This window comes from Carassius auratus, chromosome 31 (genome assembly GCF_003368295.1).
Source record: "Carassius auratus strain Wakin chromosome 31, ASM336829v1, whole genome shotgun sequence".
Lineage (NCBI taxonomy): Eukaryota > Metazoa > Chordata > Actinopteri > Cypriniformes > Cyprinidae > Carassius > Carassius auratus.
Window position 1 is genome coordinate 5986694 of NC_039273.1, and position 26886 is coordinate 6013579.

The 26886-nt window shown below is 35.5% G+C and overlaps 1 protein-coding gene across 2 annotated transcripts in view; it reads right to left on the minus strand.

Annotated features, from left to right (window-relative positions):
- Positions 1-26886, minus strand: part of LOC113050327 (contactin-4) — a 135970-nt gene that overhangs the window by 66745 nt on the left and 42339 nt on the right. For both annotated transcript variants that reach the window (XM_026213182.1, XM_026213180.1), the window contains exons 3-5: positions 25023-25152; positions 17226-17398; positions 3698-3793 (exon numbers count right to left, since the gene is read on the minus strand). In XM_026213182.1, coding sequence (XP_026068967.1) covers positions 3698-3793; positions 17226-17398; positions 25023-25152 — 399 coding nt within the window. The remainder of the gene's footprint in view (positions 1-3697; positions 3794-17225; positions 17399-25022; positions 25153-26886) is intronic.

Here is a 26886-nt window from a genome sequence, read left to right on the forward strand (position 1 = left end):
TAGCCGAGCCGGTTTAGGTGCCCTTCAACCAAACAACATCAACATTATCAGCAAGCTCAACTCATATCTTCGATCTTCTACCAGATTATGATCTACTAAACAATTAGCTCTCAACCCGATGAGAGGATCACGGGAATAAAAATGCAGATAATGTGCAAGATATCATCTGCTTCCATTTCATAGTCTCAGTCACAAGCACTTGCACATGTATACACACTCGCGAGGTTTGGTGCGCTAATATATGCTCACACTGCTGCACATGGCCACACATCTCATCACATTTGTATTGGTTCAGCATAAGAGCCAGCAAACAGATTCTCCTCCAATCACACAATCTCAATCCTCTCTTCTCGCCTTCTCCCTCACCAGTGGATCATATACAGCTCAATCAGCATGTGCAAGCGCATCCGCGGCATGCAGCGGGCGGCATAAGGAAACAGGGGGCCAGCTGTCTTCTCTGCCTTATGCTTCCCCTGACAGTTGCTCTGGCAGGCAGGGCCCTGCTCCTGACGAGAGGTTCTCTGCAGCATCCGAGTCCTCAAAGCTGTAGCCAGTCATTCAGACCCCGAGTGCAGAAGGTAATGAATAGCACTATGCTGCGATATTCATTCGTTACTGCGCCACCCACTGACAATGCCAAGTTTGCCTACGGAGGATGCTTGGGGGAGAGAGAGAGATGGATGGCATAAATGATCAACGTCATCATCAGCTGTCACAGGAAGTCACTTTTCCCAAAACAGACGAGAACCAGAGACACACGTCTTTAAAGTGTATCGATGTCGAAATACTACAGCATTAATTATTCATGACTAAACGCTATTTTATGAGCCGTTCCGGACCTATTACAGCTTGTACAATAAAATCTTGGTTGATTTATGTGCGCGTGAATCAGTCCAGCTGTACAACAGATTTGTAGTCTCTACCAGGGTTGTCATGATACCAAAAATCCAATAGTCAATACCAGTAGAAGTGACATTTCATGATACTTAATACTATTTCAGCAAAAACAAATGATATCGTACAGACTCTCATATTAAAATTTAATATGACTTACATCTTCTATAACAATCTATATGAACTAAGTAATAATATTGTATAAAACATTAAATAAATAAATTATTGTATACATAATTGTTGTCAAATCCAATACAACTGTATGTTACGTATGTTGCTGGCTCTTTAACAGATTGCTTCTGTTCCTCTTTTGTAAGTGGCTTTGGATAAAAGCATCTACTAAGTGCACAAATGTAAATGTAAATTAAAATGTAATTATTATTATTATTATTAAAAAATACCATTCAAAAGTTTGGGGGCTGAATTTATTAGATTAAAAAATGCAGTAAAAACAGTAATATTGCCACTTTCTGTAGCTGCCAAATTTAGAAAGCAGTTAAATGCAACACAACCCACTCATCTGCTACATTTCGGCACATATTATAACAGTTACAGTAGTTCTGGTCACCCAATCTGAATTGATTTATTGATTTTTTTTATTTATTGATTGATGTATTCCTAAAATAGCTCAATGCATGCTTAAATAATTAAATTAAAACAACAGAATGTAACCTTCAAGCATTTGCTAAATAAGAAAATTTGATGCTTTTACAGTACATATTTGTAAAGTCACTAACTGTTTATTTGCATGACATGAGAACTCTAAACTTGAGCATATGTAATTTTCTGAGCATTCAAAGTCAATCAGATAATCTGAAGGAACCAAATGTAGTCATTTCTTGGTACTACCAATAATGTGAAAAAACAGGTATTGTTACATTTTTTCATATTTTAGCATCAACTTGGTACCTTGGTAATTTTTTTTTTTTTTTACATCGCTAGCCTGCAACATATTAAAGATTCAGGCAAATTCTTAGCTTCATCTTTTTAAAGTTAACAGAGAAACTCTTGCTTCCTTTCAGAGCTTTTCCTTCCACAGTTCCAGAGACAAGGACATAATAAAAGTTAACATACAAAGGCTTCTTTCTGTATAAATCCAGACATGCTGCACTTGTCAGACAGTCTCGTACTCCTGTACTCTATGTTTCCATCTTCTATGAGTCAAAGATAAATCACGATTCAACCTCAAAATGAATTTTTGTCTAAATTATGAGGACGGCTGAAAGGAAGCCACTAAGCCACACGGCTAGAAAAACACATCACCAAATCCAAAGACAACAAGTTTTTAAAAATGCGGCATCTGGAGTAAACAGATACTGTTAAGTGTTCCATATCATATTATAATGTTGCTGTTTCTTAACCAGCCTCTGTAAATGGGCAATACTAAAAGTATGCGTACACAATACACAATATGTTTAATATACCATAAATGTTATGTCTATTGGTTACTTTAATTCATTCTCCATTTTATTACAAAGAAACGCTTTCAAACTGCTAAAAAATGGCTCAGTTCAATTTCTTCAACAAGACAACCACACATTTTACCAGCAAATGAACTAATGACACATATCCAACACTTGCATAGAGAAACAAATCAGCATTTGCGAATAAAAGACCATCTAACATCACTACAAACACATAACATAATTATCTATAAATAAATAGCTCATCAGAAAAAAATAAATAAATCTGAATGATACCATCTGTAACTAGCTGGGAGAATATTTGTCTAATCTAATTTCTTTGTTGCTTTGCCACTTTCTGTAGCTGCCAAATTTAGAAAGCAGTCCCCTTTTAAATGCAACACAACCCACTCATCTGCTACATTTCGGCACATACTGTATTATAAATGTTAGTTCTAGTCACCCAATCTAAATTTATTTATTGATTTTTTTATTTATTGATTGATCTATTCCTAAAATAGCTCAATGCATGCTTTACTAGCATATAATCTTCTTACATTTGTAAGCTCTACCCGTTCTGTAGAGCTTGATGCTAATCTATTTGATATCAGTGTCTTTGCAATAAACAAGTTCAATAAGCAAGAAGTTATGAATTTACCATAGGCTGTGATTTCATCACTGCACACGCTTTGTTTTGAACATCTTAGAAATCATTTTGGAATCTGTTCTATCTTTTGTCAGATTTGTTTTTTTTTTAACCACTACTTCACAATTTTAATCAGCTCACATCACAAAAGTATGAATGCTTCGGATCCTTGCCACTTTTCAAAAAGGCCACGTGAAAAAGCACCTATTGTGCATTAAGCGCTAACAAAGCACTTCTTCTAACGAGCAACACAGTTGGCATCATTAATAAGCAGTTAAATCACATGCTGCTGGAATAAATTGATAGAGGCCATCAAAGTGATGGCAGAGTTAATGAACATTTCATGGTGGAGGTAGAGACATGAGATCTGGCAGAGAAACTCTAGGAGAAATACAGGGGAGGAGCAGCCCAGCGTGGACCAAATGCTTGATGCTTCAGGGTCTTTATGTAACTCAGGAAGAGAGCGATTGTGATTTATGGCTTTCTGACCAGCATCCCTCGCTTGGTATAGGGAAGGATGCTGCTTGACGCTACAAGGAGGCAGGTGAGGGTGGAAGTGGGTTTGCACACAAACAGCTCTGTCTCTGGAGGGCAACTGGGCTTGCCTACACATGCTGTCAGAGAATTGAGAGATGCTGATGGGATTATATGATCCACATATTGGATAACCAAGTGCCGGGAGACTGCCAGAGGACCTCTCCTCCGGAAAAATGAGGTATAAATGAAATATGAACGAGTGAGAAGTAATACTGACCTCCAAAATGAGGGGGCGGCCCACAGAGAAGCACCACTCCTTGTCCTTCCCGGACCGACACAGAACTCCGCTTGTGGGATCTGAAGTTTTCCAAATCTGAAAAAAAAGAAGAGAAAACAGAGAAAAGCTTTACACTTATGCAAAGATGGGCTGGAGATTAATCTAAATATATGCAGCACATTCAAGGTGATTGTATTTTTCTTCCTAAAAAACGATTTTATGCCACAATCGGAAATCCACACACCAAGTTAAAGCCTTGAGGAGAGAGTGTACAGATGTGGTAAATAGCCTTCAGTTGGACTGGGGGCTAAATCACCACCCACTGTGCCTGTTTATTGAGAGAGTTCTTGCTGACTCAGACTGGAATAAATGAAAAAAAAGGTTTGAGGATGAAAGTTAAATTCAAAAACAAGGGGCCAAAGAGACTGAGGAACTGGGGGAATGTCTAGCACATATTATTGACATTCATGGCATCTTGCTGTGTTTTGAAATTTTTAGTGCAACTGGATTTTTATACTCCACCACAATGCTTTGCTACTGTATGTGTTCAAAGTGGATTTTAGTGCACTGCTATTCAGTTGCTAGGGTTTTCTAGGAGGTTTCAAAGGCACATTTAGGAAAGTCTTTTCACTCTGTGCCTATTTTGGTAACAAATTTTACACAAATTATGAGTACAGTGGCAGATTACCAATTAATAAAGATTTATTTTCAAGCATTTTAACTTGTACCATAGTCCATGATTTGTAAATGAATACATTTTGATGTTTGCACCACATAACCAGCCTCAAATGTATAGCTTTTCTGTAGTAGATCTGCTAAAGTAGCCCACCTTGTGAAGAAAAACAAGTCACAAAAAAAAGCTTAAAGACTTGCAGAAGCAAGCTAAAATGGCATGGTTGTTCAGCAAATGTGTTTTTATCCCAAGTTTGCTTTTTTTTAACACTTTCATTAAGTTTAAGGTTTGGTTCAGAGTAAATTTCAAGTTCTCACATTCAGATAAAAAAAAAAAAAAAAAAAAAACTCTTTTGAGTTTTGGTACTGTTTTACCTTCATAATACATTGTTTGCAAATATAGAGTACAGCAATAACCTTTCAGTGCCACATTTACTGGACTTTTCATTTCCAAATTTCCACAATTTGTACAACAAGATATCTTAAAGGGATATCTATATTATTTTGTATGACTTTCTCTCTTCTCTGGAACACAATTATTTTATTTAATCTGCCAAAGTTTTATTATTATTATTATTATTATTTGTGGTGTGCGTTTCAGTGTATAATATAATAAATATATAATAAAATATAAAATACAATATAATAAAATTCAACAGGTCCACAGCACAGATATTTTGGCCAACAATGCATGGACAAAAAACGATCTCCAATATATATATATATATATATATATATATATATATATATATTGTGTTGTTGCATGATTCGATGCATCAATCATGTCTGTAGTACAAAGTGTGGTCAAAGCTTAACACTCAGGCTTAGACATTTTTTTTTTTTTTTTAGGATATCCTTACTAAAGATTGCATTGTGTTTAAAAGCTCACTGACAGACCTTAACCACAAAACATCAATCTACAATCACCGGCAATGCAATTTTACAATGCTTAACATATTTGGAGTAAAGATGAGGACAAAATCAATCAGTCCCCCCACACAGAAGTGTGCTCTTGCCCAATTGTGGCGGTGTTTTGCTAAGCGTGAGCCACACATGAGTGCTTTTAATGGCTCCTGCAGTTATCAGACCCCCTCTGAGTTGTATTCATCACAAATCGTGCCGGCAGCCATTATAAAGCCGTACCAAAAAACACATCAGAAACTGTATTTCCTTTTCTTTGAAACTAATTTAGATTTGACAATTGACGGAAAACAATAACAAGCCTCAACATCTTCCTGCTTGTCCCTTGCTCAATTGTTGCATAAAATCATTGGGAAAGGTAATTCGTACAGGCAGACTGAATGCATGGATGGGCTCCTTGTAAAGTCTCAGGTGGGAACTGTTGACATGCGCTTTGTTACAGAATCCTTTATTGTTTATCAAAGACAAAAATGAACAATTAGGTGATGTGCATATGCAATAGGGTAGACACTGGGGTAGTTGTCACACAGAGAAGCTTGTTTTTTTTCTATTGCTTTTGTATGATGGTTTCAAACCAAAATTCTAAATAATCTAAAATTAGAATAATTGAGTAATTTCTGATCAACAAAACTAAAATTTCAAGATACATAAATTAATAAATACAAATAAAATCACACTAGATTATATTAAGAAAACAAGATTCAACAACATAATGAAGACAGATTGTCGGGTTGAGGAAAGTTGTCACATTTATATGATCATGATATGTGTAAAAAAAAAAAAAAAAAAAAAAAAAAAAAATATATATATATATATATATATATATATATATATATATATATATATATATATGCGTGTGTGTATTTATACTTTATAGCATTATTTTTTTCTTTTTTATTACTTCTTAATTATTTAAATGTTTAATTTGAGCTGAAAAGCCTACAATAGTTTATTCAGTGTCAGGTTCTCAGCATGACACCTTACCACATGTAATATGACAACATGCCTATGGAGCCAGAAGAGTCTCAATAAAGATAAATGCACACACTACATTCACATATGCACACACAGGATTCATAGATGCACACACAATTCACAAATGCACACACAAAATTTAAAAAGCACAGAAGATTCACAAATGCATACAAAATTCAGAAATGCACACAAAAATCAGAAATACACACAAAATTCAGAAATGCAAACAACATTTACAAATGCACTCAAGATTCACAAATGCACAGGACAAGATTCACAAATGCACAGGACAAGATTCAGAAATGTATTTCTGATGCACACACACATATATCTTGATTCACAAACTGCTTGCGGTCTGTGAACTTCACTGCATTTGTGTGTGAATTTTGAGACTCCCCTGACTTGGCTCCACACACAAATGCTTTTTTTTAAACAGGGAATGATCAGCAACCAATCAGATATCTCCCTTCTTTTAGCCAATCACAAGAATGCACCCCATGTGGGGGGATTGTTTACTTATAAGCCAATCACATGAACGTGTTCACACAGCAATTGTATTAAATTGTATGAAAATACAGATGTTTAGATTACAATTCAGGTTTATTTTTTATTATTTTTTACTAAATATAAATTTAAAAATGTCTCAATACATATAGCCCAGTGACTGCAGAAAAAAAGTTAACCATGGATTCATAAATTTGCAATAGGCAATTATTTCATTTTATTGAAATATTTTAATGAAAGTAAAAAAAAAAAATGTTTAAACCTTTTTGAATATTTAAATATATCTAAATATTCTTTTGGATGCAATATAGAAGTCACTTTAATTATAATATTCAGTCCCTACATGAAGAGAGAGTCAGTGGTCCGCTGCGAGAGGAAAGTGGCTCTCTGGCTGCGAAAAGTGTGTCTCCGGCTGTCGTTCGCTTAGGAAAGTGAGTTGATCGCTGCATGAGGAAAGTGAATCGTTCGCTCAACTTCGCTGCTTGAGGAAAGTGAATCGTTCGCTGAGGAAAGTGAGTCGCTCGCTGGGTGAGGAAAATGAGTCGTTCGCTGCGTGACTCGTGAGGAAAGTGAATTGTTCGCTGAGGAAAGTGAGTCGCTCGCTGGGTGAGGAAAGTGAGTCGCTCGCTGGGTGACTCATGAGGATAGTGAGTCGTTCGCTGCGTGACTCGTGAGGAAAGTGAATTGTTCGCTGAGGAAAGTGAGTCGCTCGCTGGGTGAGGAAAGTGAGTCGTTCGCTGCGTGACTCGTGAGGAAAGTGAGTCGCTCGCTGGGTGAGGAAAGTGAGTCGTTCGCTGCGCAAAGTGGGTCGCTGGCTGCGCAAAGTGAGTCGCCGACTGTGTGAGGTAAGTGAGTCGTTCGCTGAGGAAAGTGAGTCGTTCGCTGCGTGAGGAAAGTGAGTCGTTCGCTGATTGGCTTATAAGTAAACAATCCCCCACGTGGGGTGCATTCTTGTGATTGGCTAAAACAAGGGAGATATCTGATTGGTTGCAGATCATTCCCTGTTTAAAAAAAGGCATTTGTGTGTCGAGCCAAGTCAGGGGAGTCTCAAAATTCACACACAAATGCAGTGAAGTTCACAGACCGCAAGCAGTTTGTAAATCAAGATATATGTGTGTGTGCATCAGAAATACATTTCTGAATCTTGTCCTGTGCACTTGTGAATCTTGAGTGCATTTGTAAATGTTGTTTGCATTTCTAAATTGTGTGTGTATTTCTGAATTTTGTGTGCATTTGTGAATTTTGTATGCATTTGTGAATCTTCTGTGCTTTTTAAATTTTGTGTGTGCATTTGTGAATTTTGTGTGCATTTGTGTATCCTGTGTGTGTATTTATGAATTATGTGTGTGCATGTATGAATCCTATGTGTGCATTTGTGACTGTAGTGTGTGCATTTATCTTTATTGAGACTCTTCTGGCTCCATACATGCCTGACTAATATAATAATAAAATAGCATGTCTTTGGTTAACTGTATCTTTATAAAACATGTGTCTGTCCGGTAACTGGCTTTTAGTAATAAATGAAAAACATTCAGAAGATTAAAAAGTGTGAAAACATCCCCACTGAAAAAAAAAAAAATAGAAAAATGTACAGACTTCATGATTTAATTTGCTTAATTCCCATACCTAAATCCCACCACTAAATTCCCCTCTCAACATGACTGTAATAATCTTGAAATTATTTGACATCACTGCAGATAGTTTTAAAAAAAAATGCCATTCCTGTTGCACTTCAAGGATCAAAAATATAGATGCTGATGTAAAGTCTTCTGCAAGACCAGCACGCTTTTGAATTGGAAAGCGTGAAGTCAGCCTTGTGAGCCCCCGCTGTCATCTTCCTCAAAGGGATTCTGCAGTCGCTCAGCTGAAAAGTACATCAAAGTTCAGAGACCCCTTTACTTGAGCGACTCACATTGAAGAACACCTCAAAACTGGCCTCATCTAACACAATCATTACCAGGAGCTCTTATATAGGTCAGATATTCTAAACAAAGCTGTGTTCAACAGCACTAACTCTCACGCCACATGCTAACGGTGACATTTAATGGCACACATTGCACAAATCAGAAGAATTAACCCACATTAACCTCGTCTCCAGTGATCCTGGTTCCGTGGTGTCACCTGGAGCACTGATGCTGAGATGAAGTGGCACTTTATGGGCTAAATCAATGCTAAATCTTCCTCACTTCTCAATAAACAGACCAGCAATTGGTTCTGCTTCAGGGCTAGATTTACATGCAAAATTATGGCACTAAATGAAGATGACGAAAAGGTCAGCTAGGATGTGTCATGTTGGCTAGAGAACAAGTCTATTAGGGGGCTTTGGCTTTTTTTTTTTCTAAAAACATTAATTTCATTTTAACCCTAGGAGTTAACAGCAATTTGAAAAAATGGTCTTCTATTAGGGAAATCAATTCCTATGCATTTTTCTTTTTACAAATTAATGTGTGACTTTGCGGTAAAGCTCATAAACCTCTGCAATGAGCAGTTCTTAATGAAGGAGTAATTTATGTAATTGCTTATTTTTTTAACGGATGATGGCAAAACTTGTGTTTTTAAAATCATACCTTTGCACAAAAACAAAATACAAGTGGTTAACTTAAGGGGGGGGGGGGGTGAAATGCTCGTTTTCACTCAATATCCTGTTAACCTTGAGTTCCTGTAGAGTAGAACTGCATCCTTCATAACTCCAAAAAGTCTTTAGTTTTATTATATTTATAAGAGAAAGATAGTCTGTACCGCTTTTTCACGGAAAAACACGAGCGGCTGTAGGCGTGACGTGTGGGCGGAGCTAAAGAATCACGATTGGTGAGTAAGCTTTTGCGTTGAGAGCGTCTGGAAGCTGGGACGTTACCGTGAAGAAAAAACCATCCAAAACAAACCATGGCTAACAGTCAGATTCAGCTGTTTATTTATGATCCAGAATCAGATCCAGAGGCTGAAATTGAACAAGAGCAGCAACAACTACAGCAGGACGTCTCTAGTAAGTATTGAAACTGTATATATTTGCTTAGCAGTTTTGGAAAATGACTAAGTTCCACTTCATGTCGTCTTTTTTTTTTTTTTTTTAGGTGTACATGTGGAACGTGCAGTTTGATGACAACATCGCATGTTGTTTACTTGATGTGCTTACGCGCCAATAGCTAAGTTAACAACACAGAGATATTTGTAGCAGTTTTACTCACCACCTGCGGTTCCAACACACGATCGTGACCCTTTTTCGTTGGGACTGCATTATCCGTAAGAAATAAACGATACGCAAATCCGTCATCAAACTGGATCTTGTTTGTAAAACAAGCATCTTCGAAATGCAGGGAACAAACAAAAACACTTGCACAACTCCGTTGATGCTCTGTAAAAAATAAACTCCATCCACTGGTCCCTTAATGCTGTTTCTCTTTTGGTAATCTGTGCAGGGTTGTCTTGCCCTGGCAACCAAAAACACACTCCTTTTGTGACATTTCTCTCTCGCTCTGATCAGTGAATTGCTCTGCTATACGGGAGCGCGCGCTCTTCCGGCAGACGTGCCCTCAGGACCCATATAAGGAAATTCCGCTCCATCTAACGTCACACAGACCCATACTCGAAAAAAACTTTCCGAAACTTGTGACAAACCGGAAGGAGTATTTTTGGAACAAAAATACTCCTTCAAACGTACAACTTAATTTTTGAAACTTTGTCCATGTTTAGCATGGGAATCCAACTCTTTAACAGTGTAAAAAACTCAGTATGCATGAAATAGCATTTCACCCCCCCTTTAAAATAAAAAAGAAACAAAACAAAAATCGGTATCAGGACAGCTGGGTCTTATTCCCTAAAGCCCACCAAATGCTCAGCTCCCAAAGGCCACTGAAATGAATTCAGTCACAGATGTGTCATGAAATGTATGAAGCTTATTGACAGACTATTAATACTTGTAATATTTGCAGGCTAATTACCCAAATGAATGTCAGGGCATAGCCGGGAATGAGGTATGCTAATTATTCATCATTTGTTCATATTAATGTGACACAATGTACTAGTCTTTGTTTTGGAAGGAAATTGCAAAAACTTTTATTCAGTATCTGTTCATGTAAAACAGGCTTTACAGTGTAATCAGTCAAATGGAATCCTTCTTTCATTACTACACTGGCAGATGGACAGACAAAAGGGAAAAAAGATGTAATAAAAAGAGAAAAAAGTGTCCCACCCTTTTATAAGCTACTACATTACCACATGTTAGAATATTCAAAATCAATGCATACCAATATAATAATTTGTAATTCTGAAAAGCAAACTGAAGGAATCAAAAAATGTTAATGCATTTTATTTTTTAACATAAAATTATTTATATAATTTGTTTTGCAATTATATTATGTACTAATATTTTAACTTTAGCAATATTTACAGTAAGTTAAGTTCACACATTACCCAAACTTCAAGAAAAATCCTGGCTGTAGTACCTGGATTGTGGCCAGTAAGCAGCAACCGAAAAAGCGAGCGCTTGAGCACTCATGATTGTAACCCTATTGGATTTCATCTCTACATGATGGGAAGGCAACAAAGGGCTGGACTGCCACTTTCATGTCAATGAAACACAGGATGTTAGATAAAAGACTAACAGAAGCCATAAAATTGAGAGCCTACAAGAACAAAGTGGACAAACACATTCAACATCTAAGGTACGGAATTAATTTAAGGCAGAAAAAAAATAGAAAATAACGTCTTTTTGGGTATATTTTGGATAAAGATAAAAGCTAGAGTGATTTGGAGAGGGGACATATGGTCGTCCACAGCGAGAGCAGGCGGTTTTTCGGGCTACTAACAACCCCAATTTTGATGTCACTATGGTTTTTTTTTTGGTCTGGCTTTTTTGGGGAAGGTTACAAGAGGTGCTCCCCACTCCATACACACACACTGAAAAGAGCAAAGAGACTATTGTTGTTTAAAGTACTCAGCAGGCTGTTTCCTTCAGGATAGCACACAGCTGAGGTTTTTCACAAAGAAAGTGAAACAGACAGAAGGGGTGGGGGGGTACTTAAACAAATGCTTCTTTTAATATACACAGCTGAAAATATTCACTTCTTTATTTCCCCTGAAGAAACATGACTTACAAGCATCCTGCACCAGCCGCTTGCTAACATGAAGGGACAACTTTAAAAAGAATACACGTGCACACATCCTCATAAACAGTTAGGGCTGGGGGGATCCAGATGGTATTAATTTAATCAATTCAGGCTGAGGAAACCCAGTGTTATAAAATAAAAATGTGATAAATAGGCATTTAACACAAACAGGCATACTCTAAATCAGTGTTTCTCAACCGGTTTGACTTCAGGACACAGATTTTACATAACATCATATCATATAGCGCTAGAATCGTTTTCAACTGTTTGAAGTGCACAACTGAAAATGTACTTAAAATCAGATGTGGACATGAATTATGAATATTACTGCTAACTAACAACATGGAAAATGATAAACATGACAACATTTATAATTTTGTAAATGCATATGCAGAAGAAATGCAATTAACAGCAGAATACAGACCTGCCATAACCAACCACTTCAGATGCACTGCAATAACTGGTAACAAAGATATAAAGTAAATTGTTTTCATAAAAAAAAAATCTATTATTAAGTCATTGAAAATAATAATAATAATTATTGTAGAGGATGCTGTCAGAAGAAGGTTTTCTTAGATGTATTACTTCTGGGGATAGTTTTTAGCAAATTGTGCCTAAAGCAATAGCTAGGTTAAAGAGGCACAAATACAAACACACAAAAAAGAGGGAGAAAATATAAATTAAAATATTAATATAATTAATAATAATAAATTGTGCTCAAATTATAGCTTAGAAAAATTAAGCAAAAATAAAATTAAATATCTAAATAACTAAATAATTAAATTTAGAATAAATAACAAAATAATAATCAACAATAAATTTAGATGTTGGGATGTACAGTAATCTAAATGAACCTGACAATCAAGTGCCAACACTGGGGCCTTGTGTCTTAATAAAGACTGGTGATACATGCAAACCTTCCTCCACAAGAAGGAGATATAATACTCTAACCAGACTGGCAGAGGAAATCCAGCTGTTGTTCACTGTCAACTGGGACAGAACAAAAAGAAATCCCTCAAATGTTGATTAACAGCTCTTCCTCTCTCCCTCTTTATTAGCTGTCACATTTCTACTCCTGTGGAAATTTCTCAGGGTAGGTTTAATTTTGAAAGTCAATTTCTGTCCAGACACTTACCTCCAAATCTGAGCTACAAAATTTTTTACTGAATCATTACTGGTCAGGAAAAAAAGATGTGCTTCATTTAACACGTTAAAACCAACAGTGGGGTGTGTTGACACACTATATAGAATAAGTTGTTCTAATGGAACCAGCTATTTATTCAATGTATCCTTGAGAAAAGTTTTAACTTTAGTATCTACACTAAGTATATACAATATACTTTATTAGCACACTTGGGAGCAAAAAAAAGTTTTAGAAAAAAAAATTGCATTCCGAAATTGCTAGTAAATCTCACAATTAATAAAAAACAAAACAAGTAAAACTGATTTAGACATAAAGCTTGGAGTTAAAAGACTGAAATAGTATTTAAAACATACTCCAACAATCTGTTTTATTTACAACTTTTTAGTACAATGTACAAGAAAAAGATTGTTCAATGCATTATCAGCTATTTAATGAATTCACGATAATTATGAAATGCGAAACATATTAATAAAAACAGCAAAAATATAAAAGGCAGCTCACAAAAATACCAAACCTATTTCAGCCAAATGGGTTATTATTGAATTGTATAACTTTACAACATTTTTCATTTTGCCCCAATTTTAATACTTTGAACACAGTTTATTCTTCATTATATATAGTAGTTTATTATTGCTTCAATGTATGACACCGTTTTAGTTTAAGCGCCCTTTTTCTTCAAAAGAACATGATATTGGATTTCTAGTAAAATGAATAACATTCACAAAAACAATCCTAATTAAGTTAATTAGTCAAAACTACTGCTAAAGAGAATGTATGCAATCAGACTTCCATCCTCACTGTTACTGAGATACAGTCCTTCTGACAACAACACCTGCTGCCTTGATTATATATAGTTCGTAATGTCTTCAGCATTCACTGACCCATCAAATAACATCAGCTGAACCACAAAATATTCGTTCAACCTGTCACCACAATGCTCAACATGTTGCTAACGCTGCAGATACACAGTTTAATTTTTCTTACAAAGTCAAAAAGAACATTAATTGTTATTGCACATTAAGAGATATGTCTTTTTCAAGTCCCAAATATGAAAATGAAAAGATGGTACATATGTGAAATATGATTAAGACACAACACACAGGCTTCTCTATCAGTGGCATTTTAATTAAAAACATTCTGCAATTCCCCAGAATGCAATTTAGGGATTGGTGCATCGACACTGACAATTTTTCTCATTTTGTATGCATCTACTGGCAACCCTTTCAGTATCTGCCTAATTCATCCAGTCCTATTCAGAGAGAAAGAAAATAGAAAGAAAGAAAAAAAACATTTTATCACATCCAATGAAAAGTCTCTTTTATAACCTGTATTTTTGATCACTTGAAAGCACACAAGGGCACCATACAAGCTTACACCAAAACAACCATACATATATTTTCACACATTAAATGATTTTCAACAGTCATTTATTTGAGAAGAAAAGGCAGAGGTGTTTACAGACAAATACATGTTAAGAGATGCAAACTACTTCACTAGCTACTTATTATTTCAAAAGCTAGTCCTGACAGAAGGCTGCTAAAAGTCTGCATAAAATAAAAAAACACACTTGTGCAAATTGTATAAAATTGGAAAAAGGTATATAAATCCAATGAAATGGCTTCATTAATGATGTTTTCTTTCCTGTGTTAATGCATTTCTTATTCAAATAGGAATTAAAAACAGTCAAAGTGATGCAATATTCTGATTAAATAAGATTTTTTACATTTTTATTTTATTTATGATAACATCAACATATTAACATAACCATTAAGAAGACTAAATTTCAGATTGAGGGGTAATCTATATTTATGCAGAAACCAGAAGTGTGATTTCAAAGTATTTTAAACTTTTAAATGTCAAATTTGTTGCCATGATCTAAATTAACCATAATCGTCAACAATCCAAGAAATGTTAAGAGTAAATGACATACCAGAGTTAGTCTTCCAATACTCTGAATGGAAGTCAAATTTTATATATATATATATATATATATATATATATATATATATATATATATATATATATATATATATATATATATATATATATATATATATGTATATATATATATATATATATATATATATATATATACACACACACACACACACACACACACACACACATATACACTTTGCAGCTAAATTAAAATACACAACTAGAAGTCAATAGTTTTATATTATACTTATTTATATATATATATTTTTTTTATTCAATTACATAAAATCACAATTCTTTATAAGATGGTTAGTAAATTTCCATCAAAGACATCAAGTAAAATGTATACTTTTTTTAGGAAGTATTTTTTTTTAAGAAAAAAGAAAATGTATATGCCTGTGAGTCTTTAAAATGTGAAATTATTTTATAAAGCATACATTTCAAAACGGTTTATGTTAATTTGTCAGTTTCTAGGCAAACACTTGCATATAAATGACGTCAAAGCATATACATATAAACCAAGAGCCACAAACCTCCAATTTTCAGCATCTTCCTTAAATCTACCTTACAGCATTAAAATATTTGATGAATTCAAGTTGGAATTGTGACTTCTTGACTTCACCTATGCGCATTCTCATGCATAATATGGTCGCCTACAAATTCTCTGACATTAGATACCAAATTAGAAAATATCCCATTTAATAACATCAGCTGCCCTTTAAATTATTCTCTTGAACCTGCACCATTCCATCATGCGGCAGAGTTAATTAAGCTATGGAGAGAGTAATAAAGAAGATGGATGTGGAGCAGTCAGAGACGCGTGCCCCCACCACACGACAACAACTGAAGCCTAGTAAGGTCAGAGACCAGAGATTGATGGATCTGTCAGCCAATCGTCTTACGATGACAGCAGACTTCCTCCCCACAGAACTGAACTGTTCCTGCCCTTCAGTGCCATCGTATTCAGCCAGTGGCCTTGCTGGGAATGTGGTGAATTAGAATTCAATCAGAAAGGCATGTTTGTCATTTGCCATCAATGCCTTATGCAAAAACGGATCAGCCAATCAGTGTACTCTTTTAGAGACGTGCTAGAGGGAAATTCGGTATACCAACACTTTCATTGCTAAATGTGCCACATGAACAGATAATCACTTTACTACCAGTTAAACTACAGCACAAAATAAACCTGATTGAACATCAGAAGGTTTCTTGAAAGAAATAGTATAAATTCAATAAGTATAATTGATCAGTCAGTGTTTCAAATGATAAATGAAGTCAATAAAAAAAAAAACTTGTTAATCAAGCCATTCAGTGTCCAATAACCTGATTGTCAACTAGACATGTGCCGGTATTTGGGCGATATATCACGGTAATGAATGTATATAACACAAATTATTCATAATTTGGAATGCATTTTAAGAATACTTTTCCCATCAACTGGTCAAAATGCACACCGCTATATGCTTCTTGAAAGAGTGTGTGTGCGCTCTGATGTAAAGAAGCATGCATGAGAAGCAAACGGGGACGCGCTGAATGAAAGCACATTCACTCTCTGACAGCAGATGGCGCTAAACTGTAGAAAATGCAGCCTTTACTTTGGAAACCCCATAAATAAAGCAGCTGTTAATTTCTAAAATGTATTTAAATAGTTATTCAAGTTAGTGGATTTGCTATTGTGTTCATCACAGTACAAAATACTTAAATATTTTGACTTAATAGGTTATTTATTTTCAAAGTATTTTTTTACATTTTAATCTGGACTACAATATGCCCTAGATATTGTTTGAAAGTGTTTTGATTCTTTATTGTTCTTCTACACTTTATATTAGGGCTTCATTAGTTAAAATTAGTTAATTCATTACTTAACAAACTGCCAATGAAACATTCTGTATGCCAATTAGCTGTAGCCCTAGCTTTTTAAAACAGCCATGACAAAGATTGCAATTCCTGAATGTGTTTTACGGAATCTCATTTTTGATATCTCATTATCAGCCCATATAAATTATGACTGTATGACTAAATCTGTCCCCTGAACAACCTGTGAGTATGTGGGATACAGAGAGAGAGAGTGAGAGAGAGAAACGAGAACGAGAGAGGGTGAGAAAGCGACTAGGCTCTCCTCAGGGAAAACATTTCCATTTGGATCATGTTATCAGCAAGGAGAACAAGGGCCAGCATAGCAGTGTGTGCCGTCAGGTCTGCAATGTCCTGTTTGTTTGGGCCTGATCTATGCTGCTGTGGTTTGATTAGAGATCAGAATGTGACTTACAGGCAAAGGTTAGGCTGGCCTCCCTGCTGACAATAGTCCCGAGGGAGTTGGAAGCAAGGCACTGGTACGTCCCAGCGTCCTCTTTATTGAGATGGTTGATGCGAAGGTTGCCTCCAGAGAGGCTGTGATGAGAGCCGGGTTTAAAGTTGAGCAGACTGCCATTTAGCTTCCACCTACAACACAAAGATGTTCACAATTCAGAGATTTTAATATGAACTCTCATCATGACCTTACATGACATAACTCTCTTAACAAAGTTTATGTACTAGCTATATCCGCTTGTTCTGAAAAATACGTTCATTAGGAAATTAATTTATACAGTTTGTAAAATACACTATAAATACACAAAAATGTACTTCTAAAAAAACATTGCAGATATTCAGGGTTAGAAACATTGCAGTCAATGCCGGCTTATAAAGTTAAATAGGAAAACATATGGTCGGGTGGAATTGGGTCACCATTATTGTTGTGCACAACTGGGGTGTCATCAGACCAGCGGGTACAAATCTGGGCTGTTGAAACAAAACCTCCATGTGTGATCCCACATAAAGACAACCAGCAAACTGCACTGAGTTACTGAGAACCACAATTATTAGACTCCAGAGTAAAGCACTTAGTACACTACACTAACTCCAAAGGGATTGTCCTTGCAATTAGTGCTCTGTAAAGTGTTTTGCATAAAAAGTGTCTGCTAAATGAAAAGCAACCAGCTGTAGTCCTGCTAAACTCAGAAGCCTGTTTTTTTCTCCCATATAAAGATTTATGCTTAGAATGGCATGGTTTGTGACCATCCATCTTGTTGCATTCAAAGTTGTACAGCATCAAATGTGTACTTCATCATGGCAGAGCACCAATTAAAACTAATATTTGCAGTGAGCACCTCCATATTCTATAGCATGCAGTGTGATGATTTCTACAGGAGTTTACTGAGATTACTGAAGGATAGAATTAATTTAAGTTATCACCGGGTTCTCCAACCCTTCAAGCATACTTATTAAAACAAACAAGCTGCCAAACCAATACAAAACTCACATATAAAGCAGACTTTGAAATATTGCTTCCATTCAGATTTGATGGAACATCCAACAGTGGTGATGGAAAGATGACTGAACTTTGTTTGTGAGGTTATATTCATCTGTTATGAGAGACCTTTGTAGGGCTGCATGAATAATCAAAATAAATCTGAAATCACAATATGGGTTTATGACTTATCCAGTCATAATGCATTTGCATGTATCAGCACTGTTTATTTACACGAGCAGCTCATCATCTGGCATTTTCAGTGTCTTTTTATTATTATAATAATTATTTTTATTTTTATTTCCAGCATATCTGGAGTTTTTAAAATTTTATAAAAAAAAAAAAAAAAAAAAAAAAAAAAAACTCTGAAACGGATTTGATTTTCACCTAAAATCATGCAGCCCAAGATCAATTCTATAGGAGAATCTTAACCAAGTTATTAATAACTTGTGATTATATTTTAAACAGGAATATTTCACTCTAAGAAATTAGAACCATTTCACAGACAGGCAGATTTTGGAGAAGTCCTTGCATGGTACAATAACTAATATATCATCTCTCTTACAATCTCCTATTGCAGCAACTTTACTTTTCCCCCTTTATAAAGAACCCATACAATATGTCAAACAGATTTTCCTACCCGTGTTGTCATACCAAAAGCCAATTTTTTAAAAAGCAGATATCCAATGCTACATTAGTTGACAGACTGCATAAAACCCATTTTACATCTGTAATGTGTTGGGACACATTTTTGAGTGAAACAGCATTTTATGAAAAAAAAAGTTAATGTTTAATCGCCCAGTACAGCGTGTAGTTCTTCACACTGTGCTTTTCTAAATGGTATTTGTAATTTGACATCTTGTTTTTTTTGTCCGTTTCACATTTGTATACAGATGCTTCGTATTTTCCTAAACAAAAACAGAATCTCCCTAATGCCCCCTGAGAGGCGGGTCATTTGCACACACAAAGACTCTTCACACCGAGAAATGACTGCGTGTCTATGCAAAGCTCAGAAATAATATAGGTGTACCCCTACATCGCTTCTTTCAGGACTTCTGCTCTCGAGTCTAATTTGAACCTAGTACCTCTGAATCAAAGACACATTCCCATCCCTGTGCCGAGTGTTTTCAAAAGACAAAAAAAAAAAAATTGTTGACAACAAATATTTCATATTTGTAGCCCTTAATGAACGATACTGCACGGTCTTCAGAGATGTCGCTAATTGATAGGAGTGGAGAGTTTCCAAATCTCAGGCTCAATAATAAGATGATTTCCCCTTCCTGTTAGTTCCCAAGTGTCCTTTTCTGCTCTTTTTGATCTTAGTGAGGCTGATGACATGAAAAAGGGACGAGCAGTTGTTTCCAACAGTAAAATGAGTTTATTGTTTGTTTCAGATTCTTGATGTGGCGATTTGTGAAGTGTAAAAGCACACTTGCAATTAAGAATAATGACAACACCACATCGAGTGCAATCAAACTTGTGACAGAAATGTTGTTTGAAATGTTGCAAACGATATATTGCTTCTAAGATATCTAATTATATAAAATAGCATGGCATTGAATCGAGAAGGGTACGAATTTATGTCATCAGTTATTACTAACCCCCTGTCCCTGGAAGAAATTGAGATTTAACCACCTACAGTTCCCATCTTGGGTGACACAACATCCAGGTTGTGTCACAGACAGCCAGTGTTTTTTTCTCTTTATCTTCAAGTTTTCATGACACATATGCATTTTCTGACTATGCCTTGTTCTCATTTCATTATGGGGCCCAGAAATACCACAGAGTTCTCCCAGAAAATGTAACAACTTCATTTCAAAAGATCAATTATCAGCATTCAAATGAGAATGCTGGTATATGACAGCATGTCAAGAAACTTTGTATAACCCAGCGGTTCTCAATTCCAGTCCTCGCGGCCCACTGCTCGGCACATATTGTATGTCTCTCTTTGTTAACACACCTGATTCATATAATCAGCTCGTTAGAAGTGAGCTCCCTGCATGAACTGTGTTGCGATTGACACAATGTTTACTGCTCCCTGATCAGGTGAAATCTGTTGAAGTTTACTTCACTTTGGACGGATCACGGATTTGTGTTGCACATTGTCCGTCTGCACACATGGACAAGTGTGACATCATATACCCCTGTAAATCAATACGATTTAAATTCACGTCTCGTACACTTCAATGAACTTTGAATGGAACATATAAGTTTGCTTCGAACTGGAATCATGACGGAATATCCTGTGATGTCCACTTCGCAGAGCACTTATGTTTGAATAAACCAAACGTCTGAAGCAATATGAGAAACGTACAAAATGTGCAGAGCAGTGGGAGGCGAGGACTGGAATTGAGAACCGCTGGTGTAACCGTTCAAAAACAGCCACTTCCCATCTGCTGCTGTAACTATGGCTACAGGCTATCCTTTGATTGACAAATCTCCCTTAACGTCTCTACAAGGTGATGCAAGGATATTCTATAGCATTCTCTAGTCTCCTTCATGCTCTTGAAGTGAGGTAAAGAGGAGAAGTGAATTAGAATGAGAAGCTACAGAGAGAGAAGGTGGGAACTTCAATGATATTGCTTCTCCGACCTTCTCCACAAGAAGTTACAAAATGTCAGACAAAGGAAGGTTAACAGGGCTGTTCAATAAGCAATGATATACCATGATTTTTTTTTTGCATGTAATTTTTGTTCTTCAATGCTTGAAATTAGTTTTCTAGTCAGATATTAATTTTGCCTACATACACAGCCATGCAACAGTTTCGGGTAGGTACTTTTCTTTTTTTTTAACTCTATTGAAATTTGTTTCTTAAAGAGCCAGTAAGATGAAAATTCTCAGAGATCCCCAAACGGTTCGCACGAAGCTGTTAAAAAGATTCAGTTTCCTTAAACCCCACCTTTCGGTAGCATACTGTGTTCTGATTGGTCAACTGACATAGTCAGGTTTGATTGGTTGTTCCGCACACAACTTCATGGTAAACAATGCATTAGCATCTTTTTGGGGTGAATTATGTCTTATTCCTCTCATCACGAAGCAAACAGTAAAATAAAAAACTTGAACAGTCTCGCTGCTTTTTCTTCTGTGTGGGTGTATTCAAGTGTATTCATTGTTTTCATATGGATTACTTTATCACAGAATATCTGTTAGCAGCACTTATTTAGTTTTAAAGAAGACATGTCAAGCTTTCTATAGATATCTCTCTCATGTCTCTTTGTTGAGTATTCACGGAGTTACACTTCATTTTAATGACGTGTTTGTAAATGAAAATCAGCGCAGAGAAAGGCTGCAGACAACACACATACTGATATAAGACGCTCGGGAGAAAACAAACACATAACTTCATAATCATACTTCGCGTTGTGATTTGGAGATGCTCGTTGTTCTAAATAAAGTTGGTAATGAACCCTCTTTTATGGCCAAACGCTTTGAAAATCCCGCTGTACTCACCGAGATTAGAAAAGCATTCATCAGTGAAATGTTGTGAACACAACAAAAGGGATTTGTTGTACTGCTCTGGTATTGTGGTGAATATGAATTTTAGCCATTGGTTCTTCTGATCTTCATTCTTTGGCAGTGAAAATAAAACAATTTTTGTAATTTTTGATTTCCCATCTGTGTGGCTCTTTAAGCTCAGCCAGGCTGAAAAAAAACAAACAAAAAACTGTAATATTTTTAAATATTATTACAATTAAAAATAACTGCTTTCAATTGTAATACATTTAAAAATACATTTTTTTTCTGTGATGGCAAAGCTGATTTTTAGCAGTCATTACTCCAGTCTTCAGTGTCACAGTCTTCAGAAATCATTACAATATTCTGATTGTCAAAAAAAAAACAAAAAAAAAAAAAAAAAAACTTTAGTTTCAACACTTTCTTTTTACATATCAAAGAAATTACAAATCAAATCAATGTTTTATGTCCATTACAGCAATACAATAAACCAAATAATATATAGCAATAATCCTTTCAGGGTTATTTATTTATTTATTTGTTATAACCAGCTGACAGTGCATTATTCCTTACTTATTAAAGTAAAAACTATTTTTATATGACTGAATCAATCTGACTACACTAGGTTACACCAACAAAAATACTTTTTAAGGGCCAGATCAGGCAGAAAGGCACTTTCTTTACTTTAAAGTGTTGTTTGACATACAAATAATAGTACTGAGGTATGATTGCATAGGATCACAACATCAAATGCCTCGCAGCAGTGACAGCTTTAACCAGACGCTCCATTTGCTGAGCACATGCTTTATGTGCTCACGCTCAAACAGACATTACGTATCGCTATGCAACACCATCTGGCTCAGGACACAGGAGGCGATTTAAGGATCTGTTGCACACTTTAAGTCTGTCTGTGTAACACGTTCTTTAGTAAAACCTTCTTTCAAGAAGGTAGACACAATACCAGACACCTTAGCTCAAAAGCTACAATCACAGCTTTGATTATCCTCAGTGCTTGTGCATAAGTTTAAAAGGGATAGTTCAGCTAAAAGCTCAGTGAGTTGAAATGAATCAGTCCAATTCATAAATCATTCAGTCTGATTTTGTGAACCACTAATTCACTGACAAAATTCAGAAGACTTGGAATATACAGTAGTGCACAAGTCATAAGACAACCTTTATATGGAGGCTTGTTTCCAACACGAGATAAACAATTAAATAAAAATCAAATAAGAAAAGGAAATAGCGATTTCAAGATAAATCTTGCAATTCTTAGAAGAAACAATTACCTTTTTGATAATGAGGGAAAGGATGGGTGCAGTTCATGAGGTTGAACTTAATGCACTTTGAAAGTGATGGACACTAGAGCTGCCTAGAGAAGGACATTCATCAAAAAGCTCCATGATTCAAGGTTGCAGACAGGAAAGAGGAAGCTGCTGATTAGCTTTTCCATTAAGCTTGATCAATTCTGGTACAGCACATATATCCGTCTTTCTGCAGCACATCTGAACAGTTTCAGGGGAACATGTTAATTTGAAGCCATTGAACCGGACGCTCCATTAACATACTTAAAAAGATACTTAACTATTGATAAATCATAGCATGTGAAGGAGAATGAAAATAGGGGCAGGGTGATGCATAGCTAAAAACTGTTAAAAGGGTCCCACTATGCTCTTTTACAAAGTCTTCATTTTGTTTTGGGGGTGTACTAGTACAGCGTAGCTAGGCCAGTGTGTGTGCAGTTGGATGTGTTAAATGCAGAGCACAAATAGACACTATTTGTATGTGCTCTGCATGGAGTATGGAACACCATACTTGGCCACACGTCACTTCACTTTACTAAAACATTTTAATCGATGAAAACTCTTACACAGGAATATAGGCCAAACCAATGGCAAGAGTTTGAGGCGGGGTTATCATTTGGTCAAACAATGGCAGATGTGAGCAGCATTACCTGTCTGAAAAAAATTCACTATTTGAAAGAACAAATGTTTTAATGTAAACTATGACGGGGTTTCAATGTGGGTGATAGCATTCATTTTGTAATTATTAAACTTTAGTTGAATTTTTGTCTAGTTTTAGTCAGCGGAAACGTAAACATTTTCAGCCTATTTTTGTCTTACTGTATAATGGTTAAAATGGTGAAAAAAAAATAATATTATTTTACTCAATTTCAAATGCAATGATTGTTGTAATTTGGGAAATTTATTTTTACATTTCATCAGAAGTTGCTATTTTACAAACAAGCACAAATCAATGTAATATCGACTATTATGCATGGTTTATTTTACTTATTATATCTAATGTTAGTGTACAGATTTATAACAGCATATCAATTAGAGGCTAAATAAACACCAAAGACTTCAGACATATACTCAACCTGTGTACGTTAAGAAAACTGGTGTAACAAAAAACAATTCTCAAATATTATAACAGAGAAATTCCTAATAGTAATTCCAATAAATCTGAAATGCATTAATTATTCTCTTTTAAAACAATGGAAAAAATACTTATTGATGCACAGAGTTTGCATAAGTAACATTACAATCATCAAACTACTATCGCAAACAATACAGACGAGATCCATGACCAAACAGACTGGCTAAATGACTTTCATTCATGCAGAGTATCTCAAATACCACAATACTTTATATACCATAGTACTGTATGTCAGTGTTTTCAAATAATGGCGTCTCTTCAGAGAAATTGTGTGTGAATGGTTGCCAGATTGCATAAAGCAAAAAGAGTACGTATCCATTGAACAGAAAAGCTCTTGGGGGATTTGAGCACTTGATATCTGGCAACCATAAACATAATGCTTCTTGTACAGCAGTCTGAAATGTTTTGGCTCTAAATTTTTTCTACAAAAATAAAATGATTTTGGGAAAAATTTTGTTCTTTTAACTATATTTTAGTCTTGCCTTTTTTTCGTCAGTGATATCGGATGTTCATTTAGTCTCAGTTATCTTTTAATCATCTTAATTTCACCAGGGAAAAAAACCTTGTTGACAATTACCTGATATTCTGAACAATTTTCATCATAGTTTTCGTTAACAAAATGAACACTACTGGGTGGGGCTAGCCAGTGCTATGCTGCAGAAATAGAAAGGACAAAACGGTACAAGGAAGAATTGTATCACTTATCACATCACAAATGCTTGGGACATGGTGCAAAGCTACTGATGCCAATGTGCACTGGCACAAAAGAGCCTATGCATTTTTTGGAACTGTAAAAAGAAAAAGCGACTGACGTACAATTTACTGAAGCAGTGATGCAGATGACCGAACAGCAGTGTTTTTGCGCTGGCAAGTTGGCAGTCAACTCACCTGTAAAAAGGAGGAGGGTCACCTTGCGCCTCACAGCTAAAAACCACCTCCTTGTTCTTCTCCATGGTGTCTACTGGAAACACAATGCTGCCTGGCTGCTTCGTGAACACGGGGCTCTGCAGTGTGTTGCCTACAGACAGAGAGAGAGTGAAGGAGAGAAAGAGAGTGATCAGCACGCTCCACTTACAGACATCCAACCTGGTTGCAAAACAAGCGATTAGCTGGTGGCTCTGAGCAGGCCAGAACTGGTAAGGCATTAGAGAGTCAAACCACAAGCAGACAAAACATATCAATTAATTCAACTAACACCACGGCAACTGTAATGAAACCGTCATTGATTGACATACAACAACTGCCTGAGGACACACGTTCATCGCTTACTATCACCTCTGTGGTCTGTTTTTAACCTTCGCTACAGCAGCGTGGTTGTAACGAAAAACGCTCGGGCAATTAGACGTGTGGTAAACGCCTTTCAGTTGTGATTTGAGGCTCATCGTGTGAAGTCCCTTACGAAAGGAAAATATATTTACCAATATATTTCTTCAAATATATTGTGATATATTGTAATATATTATTTTCCCTTTTTATTTTCTTTAATATATTTGAATACATTTAATAATATATTGATGATACATATATTATATAATATATTGCAAAATACACAAATGATTGCCACTTTTAATATATTGCAATATATTGCAAAAATATACATATATATAAGAATATATGCCTAATATATTACATGATATTTTCCAATATATTGCAATATTTTTTTTTTCATAAGGGGTGACACACTCAGATTGCTGACGCAACCTACACAAAGCCACAATTTGTTGTTTTTTGAAACATGGGACCAAACAGGATTAGTGTGAAAATTAAACTATGTATCAACAAATTATTTTGGATCAATATGCTAAACATAATTATTTACATATTCATTTACATTTTAAAGAATTTATTTTTTATAAGTATGCTTCTTCCACTGTGTGAAAATCATCAGATACAAAAATATTGTTTAATGAATCGTTTAATGAAGTTAGCTTTATAAAATAAAAATTTACTAAGAATATGAACACAAGCAATATGAGTAAAACTGAATTACAATGTAAATTTATAATTCTGGTAAAAGAGAATATAAAATAAATTGAATGTAACACAATCTAGTGATCATCTATGATCAGATTCAAAGAAGCAAGGTTGGTATTCTCAAAAATAGTGCATGGTAATTTTGTTTGTGCGTGTTTTTAGGTAAAGCTGATACATGGGTAAAGATAAGATTAAAATATAATACTGTTACAGTTGCAATGATTTTTGTTGCTGCAAAAATGTATATTTTCTATGAATTGTTGCTTTACTGTATTTAGACATTCTGGTGTCTGTCCATAGGTTTTTCGACTGAAAGGAGCATGAAGCAGATGTCACTTGGTGTACGTAAAAACACATCTGGAGGCTCCACTAGTCCACAGTCTCCACCAACATCCTCAACTATTTACATTTGTGCTTTATATCATTTTAGTTGCTCTTGGTTAGTGCATGTTTGTTGGCTCTGATCCAGCAAATTTTGTTAAAGCAAAGGTAAAAGTAGAAATTAAGTAGAATTAAGACTAGTTTAGTCTGAAGCAGCCATAAAAAGCTCTAGAAGGTCATTGGCCTCTCTAACAAGCAGCAGGAGTGAGCATTATCTCCCTAAACCAGAGAACATCCCTTTCAGCATTAAAATAACAGAAAAATGCTTTTTAGCGGCAGGGTGGGTCAGCACATCATTGGACAGCACATCAAATAAATACGAGCAGCCTAAAAATATTATTTAAACAAGTAATAAAATGGGCTAAAAGCAGCAGAAATCATAACCATTTTCTTTGGG